The sequence below is a fragment of the Vulpes lagopus genome, chromosome 2 (genome assembly GCF_018345385.1).
Source record: "Vulpes lagopus strain Blue_001 chromosome 2, ASM1834538v1, whole genome shotgun sequence".
Lineage (NCBI taxonomy): Eukaryota > Metazoa > Chordata > Mammalia > Carnivora > Canidae > Vulpes > Vulpes lagopus.
In genome coordinates this window covers 132,843,772-132,856,535 of record NC_054825.1, presented here as the reverse complement: position 1 = coordinate 132,856,535, position 12,764 = coordinate 132,843,772, and the positions used below count along the sequence as shown (strand labels likewise).

The window sequence follows — 12,764 nt, the reverse complement described above, 5'->3', positions numbered from 1 at the left end:
GAATCTCTGAAATTCCAGAATTCTCAGAAATAAAAGTGTAACTTTTCAGACTAATTCAAATTATAAGGTAAATAACCTGAAATAATTAAGCATTAAGAACATAAACACAGCAAAAACCCTATACAATTTAAACTATACTTCAACTGCCCCCCCAGTACATGTACATAAATATTTCATTTGGCATAATGATAATGTAAGATATGGCGACAGGTCAACTCATAGAAGAGAAATCAATGACTAGTCATATCCACAAAGCTGGGCTATATAAGCAACTTTTTATCTACTCCCTTCTTTCTTAGTTCTTGAGGATTGGGGGGCAATTCTACTCAGCCCCTTTAAATTGTTAGAAGTTAAAAAAAAAAGGCTGAGAAAATACCAGGAATAACCTGTATTGATATAATTACTTAATACTACCTTTATGAAAAAAAAAAAAACATACTTTATTGGAAACCCCTTCCACCTGATACCAATTAAGAGTTCTGAATCACTCACTGCTTCATTCATTGTTCTAAGATGTACCTTTTTTTTCATTATAGCATTTCTGCAATCAAGAAGTCTTATAATTGCTGACAACCAGGCATCAACTGTCATGCCTGCACACAGGTATTCTGTATGACTTCAACTGAGTGATTATACCAGACATACTGTGTTTAATAGCACAGAAAATGTCTTCAGGAAGATTTCGCCATTAATTGGTACTAATAGTTACCAATGTGTATACAGAAAAGTATAGAAACAGAAACAGAAGAAATGAATTTCCATCAGAGAAGCAAATATTTGCTGTTGGGGTAAAACCAGCATAAAATATTGTAGAATGAGTGTCAGTGGCTTGGAGAAATGCCTGGAGAAAATACTGTACCAAATCTTTACAAAATGCTATACCACAAACTCTCAACAGTAGAGGTTCACCACATATGCAAAAATGTGAATATTTATGATGAAGTCAACATGATTCAAAAGAATCACTCAACATGAAGTAGTGTTAGGAAGACTCTAACCGATTTATTTCATGTCTATTTTCTATGTATGCATAAGAGTTATATGATAAAATATATCCAAAAATAAGTCTAAAGGAACTTTCACTAAATATAAAAATTTCAAGTGAAAAGAAAATATAACACGTTTGGCAGAATCTTTTATTAGTGATACAAAATATAAAAGTATCTTTTAAAAACTGATAATGAGGTGCACCTGGGTGGCTCAGTTGGTTAAGCATCTGCCTTCAGCTCAGGTCATGATCCCAGGGTCCTAGGATTGAGCCCCACGTCAGACTCAGTGGGGGTCTGCTTCTCTCTCTCTCCCTCTGCCCACGCGCCCCCCCCCCCATCTGCCACACATGCTCTTTCTCCCTCTCTCAAATAAATAAATTTTTTTTTAATTTTTATTCATTTATGATAGTCACACAGAGAGAGAGGCAGAGACATAGGCAGAGGGAGAAGCAGGCTCCATGCACCGGGAGCCCGACGTGGGATTCGATCCCGGGTCTCCAGGATCGCGCCCTGGGCCAAAGGCAGGCGCTAAACCGCTGGGCCACCCAAGGATCCCAAATAAATAAAATCTTTTAAAAAAAATTGATAATGAAATATGGCTACTCATTTGTGGGTTACCAAGGAAATAGATACCTTTGATCTTATCCAAAAATCACTCTACACCAGAAAGCATAGCTAAAAACATATCTGCTTGTTCTATAATTCAAATACTTTAGAATTATGACCATTCAGAAATATGACAATACTGATGAACTCCTTAAAATATCAAATGTGAAAGCATCAGCATTACTGAATCACATTTTTTTAACTTGTTATCAACAAATAAGTGAATTTTAATCGATTTTAATATTAACGGTAGAGAAAGTCACTTAAAGCCAAGACTAGGGCCACCTCAGTGGCTTAGTGGTTGAGCATCTGCCTTTGGCTCAGGGCATGATTCCGGGATCCTGGGATGGAGTCCCGCATCGGGCTCCCTGCAAGGAGCCTGCTTCTCCCTCTGCCTATGTCTCTCTCATGAATAAATACAAAAATCTTTTTTTTTTTTTTTTAAAAAGCCAAGACTAGTTATTTTTTAAAAAGAAATAGTTAATAAAAAAAAGAAATACAGTTGACTCTTGAACAACATAGGTTTGAACTGTATAGGTCCAATTATACCTGGATTTTTTCAATAAAGACAGAGTACTAGAACTGTATTTTCCTAATAACCTTTTTCTCTAGCTTATAGTATGAAACCAGTATATAATACATATAACATACAAAATAAGTTTGTTCAAGTTCCCAGCAAGGCTTCCAGTCAACAGTAGGCCAGAGTAATGAAGATTCTGGGGAGTCAAAAAGTATACTCAGATTTTTGATTGCATGGGGGTTGGTGCCTCTAACACCTGCATTATTCAAGGATTAATTGTATAAACATTTATTCACAGTTTAAAGCTCTAAGTCTTCTAAAAACATACCTGTTTTGTGTTTTGATGACAAGGTGAACAGTAAGTCCATCATGAATTCCATGCTGACTCAAAGTATCTTGATCTTTTAAAATTTTTCCAGCAAATATCAACACAAGTTGGTCAGTATGTGATTTGAAACGTTTAGAGATTTCTTCCTTGAACTAAATAAGATAAAAATAATTATTATAGGGGTTTACATAGCACCACCTAGTCGAGTTTCTATTAGTACTTCAAAAAGGCTCCTACTACAAATATTGCAACAATTCAATCAGTATAAAGATACCTCTTTTGTCTGTATCTTGATCACAGTGGGAAATGAATATTAGCACTTCACACTCATCTCCAACACTAAGGTTTTGTTCTAAGTACACATGTCCTATTTTCAACTTTCTGCTAAGGCCTGACAACTCATTTCTTCCCAATATTCTTGTTCTTTCTACACCAGTGGTGCTAACTCTAGGTCAAGTAACATAGCTGTTACCAAGTTTACAATAATCTATGCCTCAGATTTCCACTCCAGTCCTGCTCCATTCTAGCTGAACACATATACAGCCAACCTCATATTCTCAGCCTATTATACTTACTTTCCTCCCTACCTTTTTCATTCAACATTAACAGGAAGCATTATCTACACACACACACACACACACACACACTATCCACATGCAAAGATACAGAGCAAAAAATCTTTCCTTCAAGGACAGCAATTAAAGTGTTATTAGTCAAGTAACACAAAGTACAGAGGGCAGTTAAAGAAAGCTTTCCAATGAAAACTGAAGAAAGATTAGGAACTAGCCAAGAAAACCTGAAGAAAGGCTTTCCAGGGACAAGAAAAACATGCAAAAAACAGAGAAAAGAGCTTCATACTATTAAAAAAAAAAAGCCCTTATTTATTCGATGTTAATTCAGTGTTTTTTCAGATCTTTATCACAATCACCTATATGCTAGGGTTTACTTCACTGTCTACATCAGGAGATCTCAGAGTAGGCCAAGGAAACTACATTAAGAGACTACCTCAGAGAATCCAGCCCAAATTCAGAAAAGAACTACATCTTAAACCATTCTACCCCAATGCCCTACAAAAATGGGTATCAAGAGATGAAGGCACTACCACCAAGGGAATGTTTTGGAAATATAAGGGAGTATTTTTGGTTGTCATAATAAGTAAGAAGATACATTAAATAATATCTGAAACATAAAATCTTGCAGAAGGAAGGGAAGGGGAAGTGTAGAGGGATATAAATAAAACACAGGCATATATGTCAATAATTGTTGAAAATGAGAAGTGCATGAAAGTTCATCACATGCTATCTTTGTGTATGAATGAAATTTTCCATAATCAAGTTACAATACTCAGTGTAAACAACTGTTTTATCATAAAAATGATGCAAAATTATGCCGCAGTAAATATTTTAGAGTTTTTCCATCTAAGCTCTTTCTCTGAAAGTACATAATCTGTAACTTTTTTTATCTAAGATAACAATTTCCAAATAACTAAAAAATCTTTGTAAAACACCATTTGGTAATATCCTCTGGAGAGGCCAATCAATAATTAAACCATTTTCCTATCACTGACATGTCATTTCTCCCTTTGGTAGCTACTAGAAATAGTAATAATGTAACGAGCAACAGAACACATGGTTTCCTTTTCTTCTTTTTTTTTTTTTAAAGATTTTGAAAAAGAGAGAGAGAGAGAGAGAGCATGATTAGGGGGAGACAGAGGGAGAAACAGACTTCCTACTGAGCAGGAAGCCCAACTTATGACTTGATCCCAGGACCCTGAGATCACGACCTGAGGTGAAGGCAGATGCTTAACTGACTGAGCCACCCAGGTGCCCCAGAACACATGGTTTTCTAATGACTGAATGACAATGTATGTAAAATGCAAGCATCAAGGACACTGCTGGTGGTCAATAAATAGTAGCTACTACTATGCCAAGTCTTTTAACCCTCAATATCTCTGAGGTAGATAGGTTTTAATCCTAGTTCAGATACAGAAACAAAGAGAGGTTCAATATGTCCCTCTCAGTAACACGGCTAATAAACTGCCAGGTTAGGATTCAAACTTGACTTCAAGAACCAACCTACCTAGATAAACTATGATATCTATTTTATATTATAAAATGGGATTAATTTATTTTTTTTTTAAATGGGATTAATTTATTTTTTTTTTAAATGGGATTAATTTAAGTCTGTTTCCTAACCTTAAAGAAAACCTTTTCAGAATCTTTAATATCCCTCATGTGTGGGGGGATTTAACTAAGTATAAAATTACATAGTATTTTAGTATATTTTAGGATTTGAAGGTAAGATGCCGAACTAAAAAAACACATCTACTCTCACATCCTAACTTTTTTTTAATGCTTTATGGAGGTATAACTCACATACCATACAATTTTTGCCCATTTAAGGTGTACAATTCAATGGTTTTCAGTATATTCACAGATATGTGCAATTATCACCAATTTTAGAACATTTTCATCTTCTCTAAAAGAAACCATTACCCTTTAGCTATCACCTCCCTATTCCCCCATCACTGCAACCCTTAAGAAACCACTAATCTACTTTCTATCTCTACAGATTTCCCTATGCTTGACATTTCATATAAATACAATTATATAATATGTGGTCTTTGTTAACTGGCTTCTTGGCATTTTCAAGGTTCACTCATGCTGTAGCATGTATCAGTGCTTCCTTACTTTTTATAGCCAAATATTATTCCACTGCATGGATACACAACATTCTCTGTTTGTATTCTTAATCAACTGATGGGACATCTGGGTTGTTTCCACCATTGGGCTTATATATAAATGCTGCTGTAAACATTCATATACAGGTTCTGGTGTAGACACAGGTTTTCATTTCTCTTCAGTATATACCTAGATGTAGAATTACTGGGTCATATGGTACCTCTTTATATAACCATTTGAGGAACCACCAGAGTATTATCCTAAGTGGCTGTACCATTGTATATTCCCACCAGCAGTTTGTATAAGGGTTCCAATCTCTCCACATCCTCACCAATATTTATTATCTGATTTTTTAAATTATAAGCTATCCTAGCGGTTTTGATTTGCACTCCCCTGATAGCTATTCTGTTCATGTGCTTAGTTATAAATCTGTAAATATATCTGCTTAGTTATAAATCTTCTTTGGAGAACTATTTATTCAGATTTTTTGCCCTTTTTTGTATTGGTTTGTCTTTTTATTATTGAACTGCAAAAATTCTTTTTTAAAAGTTTTATTTAAGTAATCTCTACTACCCAATGTGGGGCTCAAACTTGCAACCCCAAGATCAAGTCACATGCTCTTCTGAGCCATGCAGGCACTCCTCAAAAGTTCTTTATATATCCCAGATACAAATCTCTTTCTGGGACAGGATTAGCAAAAAGAGATAACAGAAAAAAAACTGAGACTTTTCAGTCTCAACTGGAACAAAATTTTAAAGCTGGACATCGGATTGACACCTGGTCAATTAATTTAGCAGACCCAAGAGAACTGAATCCTAAACTGGCAATGCAGAAAGCAATAGCTAATTCAATCCCCAGAATCTGCAGAATTCCTAGAAAACTCAATACTGGTACCACCAGAGGCTGAGGGCAGGGGGTCATGGGTTGAGAGACGCATAAGGGCTAAAACACAGAGGACTATTTGCAAGTCTCAGAAGCAGACATATCCTCACTTCACACACCAAGCAACAACTGCCCCTCCTCAAATCCAACAAGAGACTAAGGGACTTTTTTCTTCTCTAGAAAGGGAACAGAGAGTCTCTGGACTAAAGAACACACAAGGCACAATGAGACTGGGAGTACAATATAAAATGAAAAAAACTAAACATGACACATTAGATGCTGAGCCTTTCCCCCCTTCACTACACATCTATGAAACCGAAAGCTGGGGCCTTCACCATCAGGCAGTTAGACTATATTATTATAGCATCTCCAAGGAAAATCTAACTATCCTAAAAGAAAAATACCTAAAGATATGGATGTAAGAGTTTTTTCCAGGCACCCTAGAGCAGTGGTACCCAAGGCGGATGGATCCACTCTGAGAAGCATCTGGCAAACTCTGTAGACATTTCTGCTTGTCACAACAGGGGTTAAATACCACTGTCATATGGTGGGTGGATGTATGGCAATTTCATACTGCCATACATCCTACAATGCATAGGATAGTCCCACCCAACAACAAAGAACTATCAAGTTCAAAGTGTCAATAATGACAAGGTTGCCAAACTGCCCTAGAGCTGTACTTCTCAAAGGCCCAGATAAGCAGCATTCACCTTTACCAGGTTAACTTGGTAGAAATAATTTCTCAGTTCCCACCCCAGACCAACCAAATCAGAAACCCCAGGGATGGAGCCCAGCAATCTAGAGTTTAACAAGCTTCCCAGGTGATTCTGATGCACACTGAAATTTAAGGACCACTGCCTGCTCTAGGTATAACAACAAATGTTGCCAAAAAATAAAAATGATAAAGGAACATATCAAATGTCATCAAAAGGATACAACCACTCCCACACAAAAAATCCTCAACAAACAAATCTACAAACCTGTAGATGAAAATGAAACTTTCTTTTAAAGTAGGCTTCATGCCCAGCACGGAGCCCAATGAAGGGATTGAACTCATGACCCTGAGATCAAGAATGGAATGCTTAACCAACTGAGTCACCCAGGGGCTCTGAAAATGAAAGTTTTTAAGTACACGTGGGTTGCTCACCAAGCTAGACCATAAAGTGGGTAATAGAAAAACCTTGGTAATTTAAGATAACTGAAATCATGTAAATATATTCCCTGGCAATTTCAGAATTACACTAAAAACCAGTAAAAGATGATTACCAGGAAAATCTCCAAGTTAAACAAAATACTTCTAAATAATTCAAGGGTCTAAAAGGAAGTCTTGAGTAGAAATTAGAAGTACTTCCAACTAAATGAAAATTAAGCTACAATACGTCAAAATGTATGAGATTTGGATAAAGCAATACCTAGAGAAATTAACAATATTAGGCTTACATTTAAGATCACAAATCTATAATTTAAGTTTTAACCTTTCGAAACTCAGAGAGCAAATGAAACCCAAACGAGGGATATAAAAAAAAAGCAGAAATCAGCAAAAACAGAACAAGAGAAAAATCTTTTAAAGTATCAGTAAAACTGATAAATCTCTAGCTAGATTGACCAAGAAAAAGCAGAAATACATAAATTAATATTATCAGGAACAGAAGGGAAAGTCTACAGACTTCATGTACAGTAAAAGGATAAGGGACATTCCACACACGCGTGTGACCAGTTTGATGAAACGAGTCAATTTCTTCAAAGAGTGAAGCTACCAGAACTCATTCAATCTCTTTTGAAAATACAAGCGGGGACACCTGGGTGGTTCAGTGGTTGAGCGTCTGCCTTTAAATCAGGGTGTGATCCCAGAGTTCTGCTTCGAGCTCCCTGCAAGGAGCCTGCTTCTCCCTCTGCCTATGTCTCTGCCTCTCTCTGTGTCTCTCATAAATAAATAAAATCTTTAAGGAAAAAAAAAAAAAGAAAATACAATTCTCAACTCATTTCATGAGGCTAATACCATCCTGATAACCAAAGCAAAAAAACAAAGTACAGACCAATATCCCTTATGAACACAGATGTAGAAATCCTCCACTAGGGGATCCCTTGGTGGCTCAGCAGTTTGGCGCCTGCCTTCAGCCCAGCTCATGTTCCTGGAGTCCAGGGATTGAGTCCCATATTGGGTTCCTGCATGGAGCCTGCTTCTCCCTCTGCCTGTCTCTCTGCTTCTCTCGCGCTGTCTCTCTCATGAATAAATAAAATCTTTGTGTATGGTGAAAGAGAGTGGTCCAGTTTCATTCTTCTGCATGTGGATGTCCAATTTTCCCAGCACCATTTATTGAAGAGACTGTCCTTTTTCCAGTGGATAGTCTTTCCTCCTTTATCGAATATTAGATGACCGTACATTTCAGGGTCCACTTCTGGGTTCTCTATTCTGTTCCATTGATCTATGTGTCTGTTTTTGTGCCAGTACCACACTGTCTTGATGACCACAGCTTTGTAGTACAACCTGAAATCTGGCATTGTGATGCCCCCAGCTATGGTTTTCTTTTTTAAAATTCCCCTGGCTATTCGGGGTCTTTTCTGATTCCATACACATCTTAAAATAATTTGTTCTAACTCTCTGAAGAAAGTCCATGGTATTTTGATAGGGATTGCATTAAACGTATAAATTGCCCTGGGTAACATTGACATTTTCACAATATTAATTCTGCCAATCCATGAGCATGGAATATTTTTCCTTCTCTTTGTGTCTTCCTCAATTTCTTTCAGAAGTGTTCTATAGTTTTTAGGGTATAGATCTTTTACCTCTTTGGTTAGGTTTATTCCTAGGTATTTTATGCTTTTGGGTGCAGTTGTAAATGGGATTGACTCCTTAATTTCTCTTTCTTCAGTCTCATTGTTAGTGTATAGAAATGCCCACTCTCTTTCACCATACACAAAGATAAACTCAAAATGGATGAGAGATCTAAATGTGAGACAAGATTCCATCAAAATCCTAGAGGAGAACACAGGCAACACCCTTTTGGAACTCAGCCACAGTAACTTCTTGCAGGATACATCCACGAAGGCAAAAGAAACAAAAGCAAAAATGAACTATTGGGACTTCATCAAGATAAGAAGCTTTTGCACAGCAAAGGATACAGTCAACAAAACTAAAAGACAACCTACAGAATGGGAGAAGATATTTGCAAATGACATATCAGATAAAGGGCTAGTTTCCAAAATCTATAAAGAACTTATTAAACTCAACACCAAAGAAACAAACAATCCAATCATGAAATGGGCAAAAGACATGAAGAGAAATCTCACAGAGGAAGACATGGACATGGCCAACAAGCACATGAGAAAATGCTCCGCATCACTTGCCATCAGGGAAATACAAATCAAAACCACAATGAGATACCACCTCACACCAGTGAGAATGGGGAAAATTAACAAGGCAGGAAACAACAAATGTTGGAGAGGATGCGGAGAAAAGGGAACCCTCTTACACTGCTGGTGGGAATGTGAACTGGTGCAGCCACTCTGGAAAACTGTGTGGAGGTTCCTCAAAGAGTTAAAAATAGACCTGCCCTACGACCCAGCAATTGCACTGTTGGGGATTTACCCCAAAGATTCAGATGCAATGAAACGTCGGGACACCTGCACCCCGATGTTTCTAGCAGCAATGGCCACAATAGCCAAACTGTGGAAGGAGCCTCGGTGTCCATCGAAAGATGAATGGATAAAGAAGATGTGGTTTATGTATACAATGGAATATTACTCAGCAATTAGAAACGACAAATACCCACCATTTGCTTCGACGTGGATGGAACTGGAGGGTATTATGCTGAGTGAAATAAGTCAATCGGAGAAGGACAAACAGTGTATGTTCTCATTCATTTGGGGAATATGAATAATAGTGAAAGGGAATATAAAGGAAGGGAAAAGAAATGTTGGGAAATATCAGGAAGGGAGACAGAACATAAAGACTCCTAACTCGGGGAAACGAACTAGGGGTGGTGGAAGGGGAGGAGGGCGGGTGTTGGAGGGGAATGGGTGACGGGCACTGAGGTGGACACTTGACGGGATGAGCACTGGGTGTTTTTCTGTATGTTGGTAAATTGAACACCAATAAAAATTAATTAAAAAAAAATAAAAATAAAAAAATAAAATAAAATCTTTGAAAAAAAAGAAAGAAATCCTCCACAAAATACTAGTAAATCAAATCCAGCAATATGCAGAGAACCAACAGGCTAAGTCAACATTTGAAAATTAATGTAATTCACTTTATCAACAGACAAAAGAAGGAAAACCAAACAATCATATTATCAGTCAACAGTAAAAAAGCATGTGACAACATTCATTCGTGACAAAAGTCTCAACAAATTAGGAATAAAAAGGAACTACCTAGACCTGCTAATGTGCATCTAAGAAATATGTGCAGTTAACATCATACTTAATGGTGAATGCTTTCCCACTAAGATGAGGAACAAACCAAGAATATCTCACACACACTCCCCTCACCCAATCACCACCACCACTCTGCTCAACATGGTATTCAAAGTCCCTCAATCCAACAAGGCAGTAAAAGAAAGGCACAGATACTGGAAAAGAAAAGGAAGGAAAAAAAGAAAGAAACTTATCAGTCACTTGCAATGTATGAATCTTATCTGTATCCCACTTCAAAACTTGATCTTTTTAAACAAATGAGAAACAAGCCAAACTGAGTGAAAATATCTGCAAAAAACCACGTCTATCTGATAAAGGACTATTATCCAAAATATATGAAAAACTAAAACTCAACAGTTTAACAACCAGGTAAGCTGATTTTAAAGATAGGCAAAAGACTTTAGCACCTCACCAAAAATAATACACAAAATGCAAACAAGCACATGAAAAGATGCTCCACATATGTCATTAGGAAACTAAAAAATAAAACTTGGAAACTGCACTACACTCTTACTAGACAGAATGACCAAATCCAAAATACAACACTAGATGCCAGCAAGGATATGGAACAGGAACTCTTATTCATTGCTGATGAGATACCATTTGGTACACTCTGGAAGACAGTTTGGCAGTTTCTTGTAAAGCTAAACACTCTTACCAATTGAACCAGCAATCACACTCCTTGGTATTTACCCCATAAAGTTAAAAACTTAGGTCCAGGGGATCCCCGGGTGGCTCAGCGGTTCAGCACCTGCCTTCAGCCTAGGGTATGATCCTGGAGTCCCGGGATCGAGTCCCATGTCGGGCTCCCTGCATGGAGCCTACTTCTCCCTCTGCCTGTGTCTCTACCTCTCTCTGTGTGTCTCTCATGAATAAATAAAATCTTAAAAAAAAAAAAAACTTAGGTCCACACAAAAGGAGAAAATCAGAAGCTAAGTAATATTAACAAATGATAAAAGCTGCAAACTTATGTACACACAAAAATCTGCACACACATGAAGCAACCAAGATATTCTTCAATAGGTGAATGAATAAACTGTGGTACATCCAGACCACAGAATATTATTCAGTGCTAAAAACGTTATATTTATATGAAACCATATGTATGTATGTATGTGTATATATAGGAAAGGATAATGAATAGGCAGAGTACATGTCATCAAACGTTTGTCAAAACCCAGAATAGGGACACCTGGGTGGTTCAGCGGTTAAGCGCCTTTGGTCAGAGTGTGATCCAGGGAGTCCTGCCTAGGGCAGGAGCCAGGGGCTCTCTCTTCCTGTGTCTCTCTCTCATGAATAAATAAAATCTTAAAAAAAAAAAAAAAAAAAAGCCCACAGAATGTAAAAACATCAAGAATGAATCTTAAACTATGGAGGAGCCTGGATAGCTCAGTCTGTGGGTGTTTGACCTCAGCTCAGATCATGATCCCACGGTCTTGAGATCAAGCCCCACATCAGGCTCCCTGTTCAGCAGAGTCGGCTTGTCCCTCTCCCTAGGGCTCTACCCCTGCTGGTGTGGTCTCTCAAATAAGAAAAAAAAAAAAACTTAAAAAAAAAAATGTAGAAGAATGAATCTTAAAGTATGGACTTCAGGTGATGCCCATCAATTTTAAGAAATGTACAACCACAGAGTGGGATGTTGATGCTTTGGGAGGTGGGGGGATTTGGAGCAGGGGGTATGGAAACTCTGTACTTTCCATTCAATTTGCTGTGAGTCTAAAACTACTCTAAAAAAATACAAGTCTTTTTTGAAAACAATTAAAAATATATAATTATTCTATCATTATGCTAAAAACTCATTTCGAGATAGCAAGGAAATCCTGAACTGATGAAATTAAGGAATTATTCACTACGAAGGCAGAATAATGTATCGATTTTTAAAAAGGTCCTTTAAAAAAAATTTTATTTTTCTCCCTCTGCCTGTGTCTCTGCCTCTCTTTCTCTCTCTCTCTCTCTCTCTCTCAATCTCTGTCTCTCATGAATAAGTAAATAAAATCTTTAAAATAAAAAAAGGACTTTTTTTTTTTAGGACCTTTTTTTATTTTAAAGATTTTATTTACTTATTTGACAGAGAAAGTGAGAAAGCACAAGCAGGGGGAGCAGCAGAGAGAGAGGCAGAAGCAGGTTCCTGGCAAGCAGGGAGCCCAATGCAGGACTGAATCCCAGCAGCCTGGGTTCATGATGTGAGCCAAAGGCAGACACAAAACCGACCAAGCCACCCAGATGCCCCAAAAGGTCCTCATTTTTTCAAAGACACATCCTGAAATATTAAAGGATGAAATGATATAATGCATGAGAGATGCATCAAAATAACGAGGAAAAGGTAGGGTGTCTGGCAGCTCAGT

The 12,764-nt window shown here is 37.4% G+C and overlaps 1 protein-coding gene across 2 annotated transcripts in view; it reads right to left on the bottom strand.

Moving 5' to 3' along the window:
• The window catches only part of UBQLN1 (ubiquilin 1), a 47,187-nt gene that overhangs the window by 20,115 nt on the left and 14,308 nt on the right, over window positions 1-12,764 (bottom strand). For both annotated transcript variants that reach the window (XM_041743625.1, XM_041743626.1), the window contains exon 2: window positions 2,444-2,595. In XM_041743625.1, the coding sequence (XP_041599559.1) occupies window positions 2,444-2,595 (152 nt within the window). The remainder of the gene's footprint in view (window positions 1-2,443; window positions 2,596-12,764) is intronic.